This window comes from Apteryx rowi, unplaced genomic scaffold (genome assembly GCF_003343035.1).
Source record: "Apteryx rowi isolate R43461 unplaced genomic scaffold, aptRow1 scaffold_73, whole genome shotgun sequence".
Taxonomy (NCBI): domain Eukaryota; kingdom Metazoa; phylum Chordata; class Aves; order Apterygiformes; family Apterygidae; genus Apteryx; species Apteryx rowi.
Genome location: NW_020451016.1, coordinates 812,632 through 832,404, shown reverse-complemented (window position 1 = coordinate 832,404; position 19,773 = coordinate 812,632). Strand labels below are relative to the sequence as shown.

Below are 19,773 nucleotides of genomic sequence, written 5' to 3'. Positions count from 1 at the left end.
ACATTAGTTACTTGCACAAAACAATTATAAGTGAGAAATAAACATTACAAAGCATTTTTAATTTTTGAATGTGCAAGTCACAAAATATTCAGATAGACATCTTCAGTGTTGCTCAGATTACAGGTTCAAGATAATTTAGATTGTAACTGGAATTTAGTCTTTAGAGTCCAAGGTCTGCAGAAATGCTATTCTATTTTCCATAAATAAGTCTAAAACCAAAGAAAATTTGGAGACCTTTTTGGGGTCCATTAGCAGCAGTATTTTTCTTGAATATGCCTAAGCCGTTCTGAATTGTTCTCATAATTGCTATTTATTTCATTCCTGGACTGATTTACTCTGTATTTTAGCAATCATAATATTAATTTGTTTGCTCTGGCCCTGTATTTTATTGCATTTAGTTGCTTGGCTTACGTGGTATTATTTCTAGATGCATCACAAGGAATTCAGTTTACATTCTTCTTTTTTTTTCTTTAACTGGAGAAGATTTCTAGCATTATATCACATATTATCTAGGCATGCAGAGTCACAAAAGCCACAGAAGATGTAAGGAATGGGACTATGGCCATCTAGCAGCCCTGGAGCGAGTTCTCCCATTGGCTTTGAGGTTATAGAAGCCCCCTCCTGCTATTTTGGTTTATGCTATAGTGGAACTAGGTAGAGGAGAAAAGTCTTTTCCCCTCAAGCACCTCTTCTGTAAAGGTGGGCCCAGATTTCTCTGCCACTACATTTTCATATGTTGACAAGAAGCCTTTTTCTTATCTCTAACCTTCGCAAGGTGCTTTCAGTAAATGGCCAACTTGACTCCCCAAGCTTGCATTTGCTGATACAAATGTTGCTGTGTCTAAGACCTCTCTGGGATATGGTATGCCCAGTTCTGGTCAACTATGATCAGCAAGGGGGAATGTAGGCTGGAAAAGGGGTAGAGAAGGCTTTCTGGGATGATTAAAGGATTGGCAAATGTATCTCAAAAGGTAGTGAGAAGAAACTAACCTTTTGTACCTGGCAAAATACAGATTGAGAGAGAATATGGACGTGATGCCATTTTAGAAACGCATTTGCAGTAAGCCTCAAAGATGTAAAATTGTTTAAATAAGAGAATAATAGTGGAATATGATTAAATGGGCAGGAATTAGCAATCAACCCATTCAGACTAAAAATTAGAAGAAATATTTTAGTTATCTGAGAGGTAGATTCCAGGGACATATTTCAAACAAGTAGTGGGGTTTTAAGTTTAGGTTTATTTTTTCCATGAGGTTATGGAGAGCCCRTGATAGAAGGAGGTAATTTCTAGAGAGAAGAAACTAAACATGGGAGAGGAGTTTTGAGTTTTTGATGGGCTGGGACTTTGAAAGCAGATAGTACCTTATTTATTTGATATTGGGCTGTCCCTGGTAACCCAAGGGGACCAGGAAGGAACATTTTCTCCACTGGTATGTGATGTGGCAATGCGTCTTGATGTATTTGGGGGTTTTTGCTTCCCTCTGCCGTGTAAGCCTTGGAATTGGTTGTGACTAAAGACAGGAAGCAAGAGAGAGTGCATTGCTGGTATGGAAATTGTTTGGGTAGTTGGTTAACTTGCCTGACTGATGCATTCAGACTTGGGATCAGAAGGGATTTCTCCCCTTTATCTAACCAGCAGGGAGAGTTAGGTTTTTGCCCTCAGCCTGTTGTACGGGTGCTAGCTATTTCCTGTGATTATCACCCGGAAATTTTACTCTAGCAAGTTCCCAGCTGCCACAGAGATTAGGACATGATGCGCTTCATTTCTTGTCTCCTCCTGTAGCCTGTAAGTCTTGGTTTTTGGGAGTGCTTGGTGAACTATGCTGTATGGAAGTATTTGTAGTGGATATTTTGCAAACACTTCTGAATATGAATTAATATATTTTCATGGCTGCCTGGCACTGTGGAGGGTCTGGACTTGGTGGCCATATGGTCCTTTTCAGTCCCATTGTCTTCAAGAGTCCTTGCCAGCTAGGGAAACTGTTATGTTGAGAACCCATTTCCAGTTTCCTTTGTAACATTGTGTCTTTCCCTGGCTATCTAACCCCAAATTGTGGATCTTTCTTGTGGAAAAGCTGATTGCTGAAAGCAAAATTTGGAAACCAACTTTCCCAAGGGCTGATCAGTCATTGCTATGAAGACTGTGTGTCTTGCTGTTGACAACAGTTATGACAGCTACAGTTCACACTTCTCTGCACCTTCTTTTTTTTTCTCCACCTGCCTGTTTTTATATGCGAGGGGATATCTTAAGGGACCAGTATGACTAGAGTGAGGCTATCAGGATGCATTGACTAATTTATATGGCTGTCTCTTAGGCTCTCTGATCATCTCTCTGTTTGTAACCTAATTAGCTCCATAACACCACTTTAGAGTGATGTCGTGAAGCTAATTTTAGAGTTCACTACTAAATATGCAAATTGAACTTGGTAGAATTAACTTACTTAGACAGAAAGTAATTGGCAGACATAGTACCTAATATTCTTACTAAACAAAGGGGTATTTCTCTTCTTCTATTCCAAGTTTTTGATGGGGAGGAATCCTGACAAGCCAGTTTAAAGTCAGGAGAGCTCTCAGAAAGCAGCCAGAGTATAGGATAATTTAGTTCTGTTTAGTATACCTCTTTATGGCCAAAATAAAATTTTACTAGTCCTAATGTCTTATGTTTCTGGACTGACTCRTGGGATTGAAGCTCTTCCACCTTTCTTCGCATAATGGTATGTCAATTTTGTAATTATGAACACCTGACTTGAAAATAGTTACATATATCTAATATTAAACCAGCAGGTGGTATCATTACAGAATAATGTTGGCTCTTGATTATCATTTTCCTTTCTCTCATAGGTATTTACAGAGGACTGGCTCATTAGATCTTCTGTTCACTAGCTGCAGTACTGCAAAATCAAACAGGGCTCTAAAACACAAAATTGGATTCTGTAATCAGTTTTTACCAATGTTTCAATATAGCCTTAGTTGAAAACATGTTGACATTTTGTACCCTCCAAGACTGCTTATCCATTGTTAACAATGCCTTTATTGAAACATGTACAGCCAAAAAAGCTTTCTCTTATCTTGGTATATTTTGCTGCAGTAGATAGGCCTGCTAAAGGAAATGCAAAAATACATATAACTTTTCAACAGTACAGCCATTAATATAGTGAGTTGTTATCCTGTAGTAGACTTCAGAGGTTTCTTTGCGGAAACAAATTCATGTCTAAACCTTCATGAATTTCATGTATGGTGGAAACATCACCATTTTTGCCTCAGCCCTTTGGAGTGTAGCGCCACACATTGGAAAAACTGTGGATTTACCCTAACTAAGAGCAGCATCTTTGCAGGGAAAGTATTCTCTGCCTTCGTGCAAAAAACATCCTTCAGCCTAAATGTGCTCCACTGCAGGTGCGAATTTCTGTAATGAAAACTGAGAATCTGTAACTCAGGAAGTTCACCCTTTATGCGGTTGGCGTCTCAGCTCTTGGTGGTGAAATTCAGAGGTTCTAATGGGTGTAAGTAATGCAGTCGAATAATCATTTTTGTGCTCATCATCTAATAACGATTTCTTTGCTTTAACTAAAGCAAATATCCTTTTACGATGGCATGTGTCGCTATGCTGCAAAACACCTTACAGTCATTAGTGCAGTTCATCGTTACAACACCTTTGAAAGACAGAGCTAGCTATATTCTTTTTATATAGAGATGATAGCTGGGCTTATTTGTGTTTGAGCTGGGAACTGAACAGCCTCTCCTCTTAAGAGTCTAGTGCTGTGATTTCTAGGATAGCACTCTTTCATTAATGCTGCTTTGAAATACTGACCTTTCTACTTAAGCTGTGGAATATCATTCTGCAGAATATTGTGGGAGCTGAAAGTTTACATGGGTTCAAGAAACAACTGGACAAATTCATGGAAAGAAACTCCATTAAGCACTGTTAAATAGAAAGTCACCTTTGGCTCAAAAGTCTCTAACTCACAGACTGTTGGATACTAGGAGAGTGTCCAGGGAAAGTATTATGGCTACTTACCCTCTTCTGTTCTCCCATGGGCATCTTTGGTGAACCAGTGTGGGAGACCACAGGGCTGGATGGACCTTTGGCCTTAGCCAGTATGGACCATTCTTAGGCTTTCATTTCTGAGGGATAAAACAAAATTATTTATGTATTTAAAATAAGAGATTAGTTGCACAACAATAACATCCTTCTATACCTCAAGCCCTGTGTGAAGATGATAGAAAATTTTACCTGTAAAGGCTCTCTGCTAAATACAGAAACACGATTTACTTTGCTGAAGCAAGTCAGGTTGAAGAGGAATGTGTTATACTGGTGCAGTAAAGTTCTGATTGAGGGGTTGTGCTTGTTTGATTCAGTGGGTATAGAAGAAAAGCTGGTGAGGTGAGCACAGGGAAGCCTTCAGATTCTCATTCACACCAGTAGTCTGCAAGCTCTGATTTCAAAATCAGCCCCTTCTCCTGATGTTTTGTTGTTAGCAGCAGGCTTTTGCTCTTCCAGTGCTCCTTAATTAGATTAAATGATTATGGGGAATATTTTGTGCAACTGCTGTAGTAGTAGGAATTTCAGAAAATGTGTGAGCTTGCTCTGGTTTAATTTAGCCCTCTTTGAGCAAATAGGTTTATTTTATTAAAAATATTTATTGCAGTAATGCAAAGGCTGAATCACACTTGCTCTGTCATTGCTGAGCTTTATTTTTCTAAGTATCAGAAATTTACCTCTATCCCCTCCCATCTTGACTATTTCATTATACACTAAGTTTAGCCTTCCTTTTGTGTTCTCTCTTTTAGTAATGAAATGCAAATAATCATGAGAACCTCAGCTGAAAGGACTGGTGAAAGTTCATCATCATTTCTCTTTTTTTTTTTGAAATTTTATATGGTCATATAGGAAGTTGACTGTATTATGGGATGGTTTTCATACATTGAGAGGCTTAAGCCTGCTACTGGAGAGGTTCTAATGGATCTACGGGAAATTAGACGCTGCCCTAGACTCTTTCTGTGTAGTGGTTTAATGAGGCACCAACAGACTTTTTCTAATTTGGCATCTTCTTGTCATCCTGTTCTGATGAAAGTTGTGGAAGTTAACGATTACATGACAATGGGTTTCAGCAGGCATTTCGCTTGGCACCAGCTGATATGGAATATGTAGAAGGAAAGAAAGACTAGGATTTCCGTCCAAGTATTGTGCCTCTTTTTGTTTGTTTGCTTTTGTTTTGTATGCAGTATTGACATATCTCTGTGCTAAGCATACCAGATTGATTCCTTTAATACATGCATTGGTTAAATTTGTCCTGAATTTAATCAAGATTATATTTCAAGTATTTAAAGAAATACTTTAAGATGCATGCCATCAGACCCGCTATACTGTTTTATTCAAATACCTCCCTAACTATCTTCTGCATTTATATTGCAATTAGGAAATAATCATCCTGTCACTGCATTCTGCTCTGCTGACATTCCCCTCTTAAATCTGCCAAAGGGCTGAATTCCTTGGAAGTAAGTGGTTTCTGAAAAGCAGGCACCCCCCAGGGAGTCCTTGTGGTCAAAGTGTGGGGAATTATTTTAAACACTTGTGGCAACTTTAATCCCTTATGTTAATAAATTAAGCACAGCAGAATGGAAATTATCCACACCTGTTTAAGAATCAGTAAACTCCTTTGGGTGACTGTCACAGGAGCTTAAATTGTTCTTGAAGATTTAGCTGCTATTGTGAAATTTTGATCTTAGCTACACCATTATAAATTTGGAATGCTCTTCTTAAGATGCTATTTCTGCTGTGTTACCCAGATCAGCAGGTTTCTGCTTTAAACTAAAATAGTTTGCACTGGTATCTTAGAACAGAGTTCTGTGCAAATATAGTACAGATCTATTAATAAGCCTTTCAATTGATTCTATAATAGTACTTACATGGTGTCTAAAGACAGGCCAGAAAAATCTTTTTGGAAGGAGAAATGTCTCTAGGCCCTTAAATCCTGTCACATCCTATTATCCTAATGATTAATTCCAAACAAATATTTATATAAGACAGACCAGTTCACTTACATAAATTATGCACAAGATGAACACGGCATCACAGAGATACTCCTGTACTGTACCTCAGAAGATAGAGTTCTCATTTAAGATGCAACTGCTGCTAAGAAAAACCTTCTCCTCATCATAAGATAATAAAAAATGCTGATCCTTTCATTGAAGGTTTTTGAAAGTGTTACGAGTTTAAAATTACACACAGAGAAGCCAAACCCACTGTCCCATGTATTTTCAGCTGACTATTTTCCTTAGCTCCTTCATGCTGGATTTGTGTTTTATACCTCAGCTCTGCGCAGCAGACAAAGCAGGTCCCAGCTGGTCTAGTGTGTACCTTCCAGATAAAAGCCAGGATCCTCCCTGCCCTGCAGTGAGAGGTTTCATTAGTTCTCATGCTGAGGTCTCTATGCAGGGCTGTGGCACTGTAAAAAGACTTTGTGTAGGTATTGATATAACTGTATATATTTTAGGCTCTTGCAGGACTACATTGTTGTGTAAGGGGGCCTGAGACTGCATGAGAATCAGATCTGAAAAGCCATACAGCTCCTTCTGTAACAGCATATGGGTTAGTTTTTTTGGGATGGCTAGATTTTCCCTAACTCTGCAGCGTGCTGCAGTCCAGCAGCATTTCCCTCTTTCCTCAAGTCCTTCGATTGCTGCATTTCTCTTTGCATATTTATGTGGCTGGTAAAGTCCTTCATTTTGAAAATCATGTTCATTTGAGACACTAGCTTTTAGGGATTTCAGTTTTTTAAAATCAGAAGTTCACTTTTGGTCCTAGACAGAACATATCCTGAGGTTCTCCACTGAACTGTACAGAAGGTGGAGGAAGAGTTTATAGTTAGATGAGGCTTTGGAATAATTCATAGGCTTGCCTGCGGCGGTGTGCAGCTGCATGTGAAATTCTGTTTAATGGTGCTTTATGGAAGAAACATCGTTTGTGTTTTGGGGAAGAATGTGTATTTTTCTGTGGTTGAATTTTGCTCTGTTATTCTTTTAACTCACTTAGCATAGTTAAAATTACCAGCTGCATGGATGTCATTGGTTTAGTTTTTGCCTCAAATCCAATTTAGAACAAACTGCAAGATGTTCCCTTGCACAAATTATTTATCTCTGGAACAGGTGGAAAGGGCTGAATAAGATTTTCTGTGAAATATTGAACAAGACATTTCGGTTCTTTTCCAGCAGAAAACAATAAAATGGTTTTCATGCAACTTCATTTTTGTGATTTTAACCTAATGGGCCGTTTTTTAGAACAAAGAGATTCAAGATCAGTGACAATGTAGTGTAATTAGTTCTTTCCCCAGACTTTCCTCAGTGATTCTAATACAGTTGTATAGTTTTACATCAAATGAGAATCTGGCCTAACTCTAGATTGCTTTAGAAAGGAAGGAAGATCAAATCTTTTAGTATAATGCATTTTATCTTCTGATTCTAGTTGATGTATTCCCCACTTTAGCCACATTTTCTAACAAACCGTTTGTCCTTTACAGGTGAAAAACCCTATCAGTGTGATTTTAAGGACTGTGAACGAAGATTTTCTCGTTCAGACCAACTCAAACGGCACCAAAGACGACACACAGGTTTGTTGGCAACACCCCTCTACTCTTTAGATTTCACCTTCATATGTGAGTTATCTGTAAAGGTTTATTCTTAAATTTAGCTTCAGTAGTGGACTGTAGCTGTTTTTTTTGCTGTCATTTCAGTATTAATATGCTTGTATATGTGACCTTTTCATCCTTCAGCCATCTTTTTGAAACAGCTTTTTAAATGCAACCATTCTGTGCTGTATCTCCAATATAGGAAATATATTTTTAAAAAGCAAACAGTTCTGCAAGAAAAAATTGCCAACAAGTAACCTGATAAACACTACTGTTGATATTCTGGTGTTTGTGTGGTAAAGCTAATATGTGAGTGCTGCCTATGCCTAACTTGAAAAGGTGGTGGAGTTAGTGTGCACTTGCATGTGGAAAGGAGGAGTGGAGAAGGAAAAGCCATAGCAGCTACATGCTCCAGGGCTGCAGTTCAGCAAACCATTTATGCTTAGATTTGAGCCTTTTTTGAACTTTGCTGGCTAAAGAGCAATTCTAGGAGTAGCAAGGAGAGAAATGTCAAAGATCTGGCTGGTTGGATTGCACTAGAGAGTACAACTAGCCAAAAACAGCCTGGGAAGTGTATAGCACTYGTTAACCACACAGTGGAGCAGGCAAGAGCAGTCATGAATGCATCTGGGTCCTAGCTAGGTGTGCGTGATCTTTCTCAGTGAATCATTCGTTGGTTGAGATGTTGTTCTCAGCTAGCCAAAACTATTTTTTGAGTTCAGCCTAAATTTAGCAAGTTGTTTTGTGTGTGCATGTGCACCATTCTCTGGAAACGTCAGAATGGCCCATTTCAGCATTTCTGGAGTTCTTGAGGTCCAGACTGACAGGGGAGACAGCTGCCACTTTCRGAGTCACTGAGGAGGAGACGATGCTGACTCCAGCCTCCCGGCTGGGAGTCAAACCGCAAGGGCACTCTGCACGAATGTGAGGAAGGGTTTCAGAGTACTTCTCTGACTGAGCTGAAGGAAGAAATTGAGTTTGGGTCTCCTATATCTCAGGAGAGCGGTCTGACAATTGGTCTACTGGCTGTTATGTGGTGGATTTGTCTATTACTTTTCTTGCTAAAGATGTTCTATCCCACTGAAATGGTATTGTTGACAGAGGTAAAAAGTGTCTCTGAAGGCTAGTGGTAAAAGTACCCTTTGGGGATGATATATTAACAACTGCATGCTAGAACTTCTGCATTAAGCAGTCCGAGAGTTGTGTGCAGYGTGTAAAGTAAGCAGTAGCAGTAAAGCCTACTGGGAGGATACAAAATTTGTATTCCTAAACCTCTACTTTTCTTATGTAGCATCTGCTCATATATGATGCCAACAGTGCCAAGCCATAGGATAAAAATTAATGAAGTTTGCAAAGCTCCCTTGGTCCAGCAGTGTAAGTGGGTGTTTGTTTATGCTGGTGCAGTTTGGATACTTCAGGCCCAGATGTAGGAAAAGGAGGTTGCAAAGGGGTTATGTGTGGCAGGCTGATTAACGACTTTCTGTAATGCGTAGGCATGAAGCTGGGAGGAGCAGTTACAGTAACTAGTACAAAAAAATCCAGATTTTTGAAAACTCATACATAGCTGATATCATTCACCCTCCCAAAAGATGTTGGAATATGACCATAGACTTCTTTTATCTCTTCAGGCGTGAAACCCTTCCAGTGTAAAACCTGTCAGAGAAAGTTCTCCAGATCTGATCATCTGAAGACTCATACCAGGACTCATACAGGTAAAACAAGTGCGTAAACTTTTCTTCACATTTATATTTCATTATTTATTAAGTTTAAATCAATGTTACTATAAATTAAATGATTAGAAAGTCTCTTAAGGAGGGGTTAAATATTCAAAACTACAGAAATCATTTCAGAGTCCAATGATTTTACAATGTGACTATAGTCCCTAAATGTCATAGTCACTTTTCAAAATGGGATTTAGGTGATTTTAGAAACTACACATTCTTATTTCATGTTTTAAGAAATTTCAGATTGGCAAAATGTATTTTGTCAGCTATTGTGAAATGAACATCATGGTCTCAACCCACAAATGTGAAGCTGTTCTACTGCTTTACTGCAAAAACCTACAAGACAGAAGTTTTAATTCTAGCTTCAGCAGAAGGTCTGTAATCTAAAGTATTCATACCTACTCATGCTTCCCCTAAGCGTCAGTTGAGCCTAATGCAGAATATCATGGCAAAGCTCTTGTTGTTGCTYCTTGCACTGTAATCTCTTCTCTCCAGAAGATAAAAAGAGTGCCTCTTGCAAACTCACACTGACAGACACTAAAGTAAAAGCTTACTCAAATATTCAAGGACCTTTTTGTAGAAACCATAGTATTTCATAAAAATAAAGAAAAAAAATAGGAGGCCATTTTAGTCTATTCTGCACTTACATAAATGTAAACACCATTAAGGAGCAACCGCAGCAACCTCTGTCTTTTAGTTGTAACTTTAAAATTGTTCTTATGAATAAACATTTTCTATTCCCTCGCAATACATATGGAATATTTTTACCAAGTCATTTTTTTACCAAACACTTTGACCTGCTAACTTAGTTTAAAAAGAATTGAGATTATTTTTGTCAGGAAATAATTTCCCTTCTCTCTTATTAGATGCCACAGTGTTTTCTATACTAGGATTAACCTTTTAAAATGTGTCTCTGTACTGGTAGACAAGGAGCCTGAAAATCTTTTTCTCCCTGCTAAGTATTCTTTTGTTCTCTTGTGGACCATAAGAAATGCCTGTTTAAGACTTTCATAAATAAATAAGAAATTTCCATAAAGGACATGATTCACCTGAGAATAATGGGACTTTCTGTGGAGCCAGCCAAAGAAATGCTTCAAGTAACGGCCATATCTGCACATGCAATCCAAACATGGTAAAGCGCATGGCTGTACTCCTGGGTTCTCCCAGAGTCCCGTGCTGAGCTGCAGCGCCTGGGTCTGTGTGCATGTGCACGAAGAAAGATATTTTCTTAATCAATAAGAGCTGACATTCTGATAGAGACAAAATGGCGAGCAGGTTTTCTCATGTCAGCCAGTCAGGATAAACTATATTCCCCATCACATTTCACTGCTGACTGATCTGCTAACTCATTTGAAGACTCCAGAGTGTCCTGACTTCAGCAAGGTTTTATTCCAGGTTACCTAAATCAGGGAAGAACTAGCTCTTTTTTTTCTAGTGAAACTAATCTCTCTGTTTTAGTCCTTTCTTGTGGTCCAAGCCCAAACTGCACTCATCGCTGAAAACAGCTGTGCTTGAGGGCTGATAACTGCATAGCACAGACCTTCGCGTGGGATCGCTGCCTGCCACCAGCTCAGGTTGTGTGCGAACCCTGCAGCGCTGCTCTGCTGCTGTTGGCCATTTCGGCTGCATCATACATCTTTGACTGCAGAATACACATACCCTGAGGGGAAACAGCACTAGTGATGGCTAGGGATTTTTCATGTCCAGCTTGCCCTGTAGCTTCATTCCTCTTTTTCTCCTGTACCCCTTAAGTTTTGTAACAAAACATCTAGCTCAAGTTAACTTGCTCCATGTTAAATCTTGGTGAAACAAAACACACACAACTTTTATCTTCTGTGGGCCTAATTTTAAGTGTACTGTAAAACTATTCGGTAAACTACAAATTCAGGGTCTCCACAGCAAGTTAGTTAACTGTGATAGCAATCTTTGCTTTAGAAAACAACAACAAAATCAAAGGAAAACTCCACACAACTGTTTTTTTAGCAATAGAAATAGGATTTCTGATATCTGTACAGTGAAGCCGTATGGAGTAATCTGTGCCTAGCGCAGGATTAGTAGAGATTGCTGCCCCCTGTTGCAAGAGGAGAACAGAATTGCTTGTAAGGCAGCACAACTCTGTGCTGTCTTTACTGTGGTAGTTCAGTGAAAAACTAGCCAGTAACAGATAACTCACATCAGTTCACAGGATGGTTTGGCTAATGCTGCTGAGATGAAAGGAGACCACTTTATGCAATCTGTGATTCTTATCAGTAGTTGTAACCAGATCAGCTTTGTCCCATACTATTTTATGCACTCATGTGAGATGGTTGATGCTTTTGCAAGCGTGTATGTTAAGTGGATAAAGTAGATTTTAACCCCTCCGCCCCATTTATATAATCTGTTTATTGCATGGGATTTTGCAAACAGAAATACACAACATTTACGCCCATCCCAGATCCCCTTTTGCCTGAATTTGGATGTTTGTGAAACGCACAAAGTGTGAGGCAAAGAAGAGAAGAAGATGGCTGGGTGAGCTCTTACCACTCCAATGTGTCTTGAGTTGGAGAGTACGAGGTGTGTAGACAGCATGGAAGAGCCCAGGCCCAGAGCTGAACCTGCTTTAAAGTATTGCATCTATTTGAGGAGAAAAAAAAAAAAGAAAAAAAAATAGAAAATGCAAGTCTAAAAGAAACATGAGTCACCGGGCATTGCTCTGAGCTAATGAAAGCATTCCATCAGCATTCCTGCAGCATCAGAAACACGGCCTGAAATTCCACTTAAGTATTGTAGAAAATCAAGAGAGCAGATTAAACTGTAAAAAGGTGATGGCGTTTCTTGTTAAAATTGTATGTGCTTTGCTTGGGGTTCATTTTTAGTGAAGAGTATATTTGTTGGAATGTTAGAAAAATACTGAATATTTTGGGCCTCTCAAATCTTTATTTTGACAGTAGTGGGAAACTTTCAGTCTGGTTCAGCAGACTTCATGCTGAACTCTGTTGCTTCTACCACATTCACTTACACTCACCAGTCCCAAAGAACTCGTTGAGCTTGCCGGAACGACTCTCCTTGACTTGATGTCAAGCTCTAAATAGTCACTGACAGTTTTCACAGTGACTAACAGTATGTCTGCACTGCACTCAAAAGTGTGACTGAAGCTTATGTGAATGCCAGAGTTAGTTTGAAACTAGTTCGTTCAAGAACTGATAGTAGTCTAGCCATGGCAACACGGTGTGTCCAGTACCGGCCTTTCTGTAGGGAGGAACTGTTGCAGAATGTTCTGCATCATCTGAAAAGGCTGTTGTTCAGCACCAGCTGAGGGAGAAGTAGGAAAGCACTGAGCACTGAAGTGAACAGGAATTGAGGGCACTCCCACACCCTGTCAGGCCAGCCCAGGGTGCCAGTCCTCCTGACGAGCTCTGCCTAGCTCCTCACAACCCTGCAGAAAGAAAATAAATAGCAGTGTCTCAGGCAAGCGGTGTACCCGGTTAATAACAGGGTGTTTTGTTAACAGGTGAAAAGCCTTTCAGCTGCCGGTGGCCCAGCTGTCAAAAAAAATTTGCCAGGTCTGATGAATTAGTTCGTCATCACAACATGCACCAGAGGAACATGACTAAACTGCAGTTGGCCCTTTAGACAGTTCAAACAAGTGAATAAACCAGATGGGACATTATGAGCTACTGCAAACTATTTCAGCCATCTTCAATCACCTCTGTCAGAAAGCTGCGGCTGTCTTCGCAACCCATTTGACACAAGTTAACTAAACCGTAGGATTCTGCTCAGCCTTGTCTTCCATTTGGACTTAAAAATTTTCCTATTCAATATATTCAAGAGATTTTTATTTGTAACTTTGTTAAAAAGTGAGCAAGATTGCCACAGTTTCAATATTACTATAAACGACGCTTACCTTGGATGTCTGTTTCCAGTTTTCTGCTTTAATTTTTACTTGAACTTTTCTAGGTACATATTACAGTACCTTTTTCAGTCCTGCAGTGAGTAGGGTACCTGTCCCAGTTCAAGGTAAGCTTTATGCTTGCTGCATTTGTGCATATGCTGAAGTTTCCAAATGCTAGTGTAGCTATCCTACGACAGAACAGTCATCTGAGATACTTTTGGTAAACTTTGTACTTGTACTGCTAAAGGGCAAGCTTTTAAAGTTGGAAGCTCAGCTTTTGAATTTCACAAATCAAACTTTTTTAAAGAACATATTTCTAGAGCAGCTAAAGCTAGATGAACCAATACCTCTCTGTACAGAAAATAAGAATCTTACCATTAAGTTAACTTGTTTTTTTTAAATAATCACATAATTGATCCCCAACAACTGATTTGTTTGTCAAATAACTCTTTCTATCTCTCTCTTTCTCTCTCTTTTAAATGTATTGGTTTAAATTTATTCCATCATGAGACATATAGATCTCCTTTACACAAAACTAATTCCAATCACTGTAGACATTTGGGATTTATTTACAATGTAAAGCCACACTGGTTATGTGGCTAGCAAGCTGTATAAACTTAAAACTGAACTTTAATGGGGCTGGTCCAGGATCTCCATTAACAGATTACTCTTAAGATAAGTAACTTAAAAAGACTCTTTGTCAAGTATATGTGAAAAAGACATTATTAGTGTAAGGAAATATATTGTTTCAGGGTTTTGGGAGGAGGGGTTTATTATTTACTTTTAATTGCTTGAAATTGTGTGTATATATATATATCTGATAATGTATTGCTCTTAGACATCTAAAATTAGAAAGTGTATAAATATTAGATGCATCACTGTTCTGATGTCGTTGCTGTTACAAACTATTGATAACGCTAAGAATGTAACCTGCATTTTTCACTGAGCTTTCAATTAAAGCCCATTCAAAGAGAAACAAATGAGAGTCCAACAGATGTCTTGTTTCATGTCTGGTATTAAATTTCAAATGCCCTGTCCAATAGTATCCTTTTTTTTTTTTTTTTTTGTATATAAAGGTACCACCAGCACTGATGACCACTAGTTAACCTGTCCAGGTCTTGACCACAATTTATCCATCTCACTTGGGAATCATACTGGCAACAGAAAACAGTGTCAAGTTTCATATTGTGCTATAAAACAGTTGCTTCAACCGTTCGTCTTCTTACAAAAGTATTCCTTTTCTTTAGACCTGTAAGATTTGTATAAAAACTTTATAGCATAGTAAAATCCAGTCTAAAAATGGAAGTATTGGCCTTCTGTAGAGCTGCGCTGAAACCATAAGCAGAGATAACTTTTTAGATTAGGGTGTCATAGACTGACTTTTAAGTAAAAGTTAACTTAGAGTTGGGGTGGCTTAAATCAGTTCAGCAGGTTGAAAAAGACAGTCTTTCTTAGATGATGAAGTGTGAAAATGAAGATAAAAAAATATATTGTTTCTTTGTCATACTGCCTGCTTTTCTCTGGAAGTAAGTATTGCCTGCCTTAGTGCCCTTTGACCTTGCAAAATATTTGTATCTCTTTAGCAAAAATTTTGAATGTATCTTGCCAAGCTTTTTTCTCTAATGTACACAATGGAGTTCTATGATGGGTTGAGCTTTCTCTCTTAAAGTGCAGCTGCATCGTCAAGAAAACTCAACAGTTAATTCTTCAAGTCCTCTTTTTCGCATGGGTATTGCATCACGGTTAATTACTGTTGGGGTACTGCAACTCATTTGTATCAGTCAACTTTATCTTTGGCTGCCAAAAGACAGCATCTCTCTGGAGAAACTCATAACAAGTGTGGCAAACATCAAATATTTGGAGTGAATGGTGTATATAAAATGCACAGAATTAAAAAATAAAGCAGCTCCTCCTGCTTTCTTGAAAGTTCAGCCTTAACAACAGTGTGCTCCAATTTACCCAGCAGTGCCCTGCACCTACAAAATAATCTGTTTTTCAGTATGCACACAAAATAGAGAACTGCCAGAAATGTTTACACTAAAAAGCAAAAAAACCTCACTAACCTCCAGTTGTCACGCATAAATAAAACTATCTCTTCTGAAATATAACCAAAACTACACCACAACATAGCCCAGACTTCCAGTGACCTGTATGTAACTAAGTCCATGGTTTTGCTGCATAGTGATTTGCATGCCAAATAATAATGGCAGATGGCTATAAAAATGAAGCCTGGGTTGATCAGTGACAGAGTATCTGTCCTTTTGCTTTTGCTGTCACCACTTTTTCAACGAAAGTATTTCTTGGTACTCTAATGTTTGATGATCATTACATCCCCCAACAGTCTGAGTGCAGTGAAGACAATGGTAAATGTTTGCTAGATTTTATAAATTTGTATTCTTTGGCCTTTTTGCAGTCTTTGTCATGAGAGGCATTTTATGCCTTTCCCTTTCATTTCCTTGTTTTCAAGATTCTATCAGCAAGGTAAGCTACCTTTACTGAAGTGCTTTACTACTTGAATTTCTCAGAAGCAGCCCCCAGACACTGGTTCTTGCAGCATGCAATTCCTCATTTTGAGGCAGGCAGAAACTGCTCAGCAGGCTCAGTTTCTGTGAACTTGACCTCCATATGAAAGATGAGGGGGCTGCACTCTATTATATCTTACAAGTATCCTTAGCTCTCTGGAAAATGTTCAATCTCACAATTAATTCAGCAAATCTTGTATGCCTCTGCCTTGTGTTCTTAAATTGAAAATAGTGACTGATGTTATTTCGGTTGGGGTTGATCTCTTACTGGGACTGATTTACTGTTCCTGTTCTGTAGTTTCCATAGCCCCCCACAAAGGAGAATGTCAATTATATAGAGAACACTTGTACTTCTTGTCACTCTATGATGTACAATATGTGTTGGGTAGGAAAAGGAACTTGTTAACTCCTCTCTCTGATGACACCAGCTGAGATTCAAGGGGTTCACTTGCACCAGTGTTTTCAAGGTAAGTGAATGCAGCTACATGTCCCTTCAACTTTATGAAAACAAGACTTAAAATGCCTAAATTTTAGCCACATGATCATATTTTCAGTGCATGTTGTACTTTTTAAGGCTACAAACTGTACTGAGTGAACAACAGGTACGAAGAAGTTATCTTGCTGCAATGGGAACCGTTTTGAAAGCAGTCAGTCCTCCAGATGTAGGTGTTTATATCTGTGAGGGAATGGGGGGACTTGCAAAGAAGTAGCTACTTGCTCCTCTTTCTGTGGTGGGTTAGGTAAGTTGTTCATTTTAGAAGCAGCTCCAACCAGGCCTATCTGTTTCAGGATATCAGTAGGATTCATTTCATTGCTCCACCAACCAACCTTAAATCAACTGAGAACACTTCCTGAAGATACAGGTAGGTGCTTTAAACCAGTGTTTCTTCTTCCTTCCCCTTCCCCAAATAGGCACTGAGAAAACTCTGTCATGTGCAGTGTCTTCCACACATCAGTGTGACCTGACAGCAAATCCAATATGGTAACCAAGCTGCTCTCAGCACCTTGTCCAAAAGCTCAACAAAGCTTTAGGAGTGGATTGAGGGCTCCGAGAAGGTGTCTGCAGCCCCACGCCTCGGAGCTGCCTGGACCTAGCAGGAGGTAGGTACATAAAGGTAACTCTTTGGCAGAGGTATCTTGCCGGAGGATATGCAAAAGAGCATTTCTACTACACAGTCCTGCTTGAGCCCTATTTGTACCTTCCCCTTGGGGGCAAGTATGGGCAGGGAGAATCATTCAGCTTTTGACTTGGGCAACTCTTCCTTGCTTGGGGAAAATTTCCCCCCAATTAACAAAAAAGTAATTAAAGGCAGTGTATGCAGTTCAAAACAGCATTGATGGATGAGAGTGCAGCTGCAATATTTGGGAAGATCCAATAAAAGATTCATTAGAATCCTTTTAGTTATGGGAAGTCCTGATAACACAAAGGAGCCTAATGAAACTGAAGACCTGGTCACAAGAGTGATTAGTTTAAAAAAAAAAAAAAACCCAAACCCAAATCCCAACCCCACTGATACATTCTAAAAATTAGACAATTAAGAGTAAAACCAGGAATGTAGCCAGAACTATTCCACCTCAAATAATAAACACAAGGATAAGTTGCCAAGTGAGGTCAAAGAAGCAAATGGTAAAGTGAGTTTAAGAGACAGCTAGACACTTTTATGGGGAGAGAGGGGATTGAAGGATACAGTGACAAAACTGGGGGTAGAGTTGAAATAAACTCAGCGGACGGGCACGGTGGGCCAATGGCCTCAGAGAGTGCTGCTGAGCCCGAGTTCCTCAGCAGAGGAGCAGAGGAGCTATTGGCGTTCAGGGGGAGACTTACCACGGCTGTCAGCAAAGTTGTGTGAGGGATGAGGGTAAACTGTTGGATCGTCTTGAAAGGAAGATGAGCCTGACAGACAGAAATGTGTATGCTATCAGATGCACTGGTCATAACTCCTGCCCTTGGTTTCGCTGGTGAGATGCCCTGGCACGCTTGCTAAAAAGCAGGTTTCCGAAGAACTTGTACATGGGCTGCTTTGTCTTTGCAAGTTACCAGTGCAAAGCACATAAAGAGATACCAAAAGGAAAAAAAAGAAGCGTTTTTACTATTTTTTCATGAAAGACTACCTGTAATATAGGAAAGAACAGAGCTGGCTGGAATTGTCAGCACAGCCTGTGTCGATTCCCATAAAATATGTGGCTGAACTTCCACAGCTTCAAATAGCAGCATAATGAAGCCCGGTTTTAAGTGCCCAGTTTGGCCGCTTCTGTGGTGATGGGTAGATGTAGCTCCATCAGCACAGTCATGTTCATACATGATGGTGGTGAGGGAACCAGGGCCAGGAGGGCCACTGGAAATAAGCCAGAGCATCAAATAAATAAAATGCAGTTTTCCATATAGATTGCTATCCAAACAGAAATGCCAACTTCTACTGCTAAAAAAAAGTTAGCTTTGAGACCTCAAAGGGCTCTGAGCAGCAAGAGTGGTTTGAAACATGGTATTTCTCCTAGAAGCCACAAGTGACATAGATCTTGCGCTAGGCACTGTAGGAACAGCGAGCAGCAGGCAGACTCTGCCACAAAGAGGCTGAAAACCACCAATGAGACTTTTAAAGACAAATGTTTGACAAAACATCTGAAAATCTTGAATAAGAAAATCTGTCCCAGGCAGGGCTTTTCTATTCTCAGTGACTAAATGCCTATCCCACAGGCATAAATATAATTCAATAGCATCACTGCTTTTTAAGTGAAACAGGCTACTCATGTTCTGATGAACTATTGCACAGCCAAGATCTCATTCTTTAAAGATAGGCTGAGTGGTAAGGGAAAGGCCTTACTAATATCACTGGTTGCTCATCCTGACTTAAATGGCTAGATAAATCTAATACAAAACTAGTTGCCCTTCACCACCATCCGTTTGGTGCAAGGGGATTATAAAAACACACAGGGCTGAAACCTTTTAGTATGGAGGTGCAGGAGAGAAATGGAACTGTGTTTATTCTCAGACAGTTTCTTTTTATGGCTCATTCTAACCTGAGTCATTCCCCAGATCTCCCATTCATTTGCATAAAATGTTGAAAAACATGACTGAAAGAAAAAAAAATAACCTCATTGACCTGAAAAAATCCTGCCCCCAAAACTTCTTGGGAAATGGCAAGTCCTTGTGCATGTGCTCTACTAGTACAATAATCATGTCTGCTTAAATATTGCTGAGGTTTTTAGGTTAAATTACAGGCCTAACTGCGCAGTAAAGGTACATTGTAAAGGCAAATAAATAGGGTTTTATCCACTGTATAGTAGGAAATCCAGCCCAACAAAAAAATAAATTTAGAGTAGGAAAGTTTTTTCACTTTCAGCCACTAGATGGCTCAGCCTAGATGGCTGGCTCTGCTAGGACAGCTGGGTTCCTGGGAATGCGACGCGGCCAAGCCACCAAGCCACTCACACTCCTGCAGGAATTTCCTAACTTGCAACACAAAGTTACAGTGCATACAAAGGAGCAGTCAGAGCTGAAGAATATCATGTAATACAACTCAAAATGTATTTCAGCAGCCTACGCTCAGTATTGTACTGTTACTGTTATTACAGCATTTATCCAAGCGAATCTGGGTGATTATTGAGAATTACTGAGTTTTTAAAATGTGGTTGTTTTTTGTCTCTGGTATTATCTGGGGCCTTCTTCAAAGGCCAGGATCCCACTGTCCTTGAGGTTGCTTAGAACGATGGTTCTTGCTCTGAAGAGAGAGTCTCTGTAAATCACTCACTGCTCAGTATCTCAAAAGCGTGGAGATTCCTGTTTCTATTATTACAAGAAAGAATTAATAAAGAACAGAGAGGCAAAGAAAGGAAAGGTCGCATGGCAGCATGATTTGAATTGCCTGAGCTGGATAGTGCCCTGATGAAAGTCCACTGGACTGCTTGAAAAGTGAATCTCGAATCAGTTTTCGTAGTGTTGTGAAATGAACGAAACCTTGTGGTGACTGAGCTGCTTTCTCACCCTGCTCTGAGCTGCAGGGTTTCAGCGTGGCTGGCTCAGGCAAGTA

The 19,773-nt window shown here is 39.5% G+C and overlaps 1 protein-coding gene across 2 annotated transcripts in view; it reads left to right on the top strand.

Annotated features, from left to right (window-relative positions):
* Positions 1–12,964, top strand: part of WT1 (Wilms tumor 1) — a 38,589-nt gene extending 25,625 nt beyond the window's left edge. The window contains exons 7-9 of one of the 2 annotated variants that reach the window (XM_026087692.1): positions 7,521–7,610; positions 9,257–9,349; positions 12,843–12,964. In XM_026087692.1, the coding sequence (XP_025943477.1) occupies positions 7,521–7,610; positions 9,257–9,349; positions 12,843–12,964 (305 nt within the window). The remainder of the gene's footprint in view (positions 1–7,520; positions 7,611–9,256; positions 9,350–12,842) is intronic. The other variant, XM_026087693.1, reaches the window with a different exon arrangement.
* Positions 12,965–19,773: the final 6,809 nt, after the last annotated feature.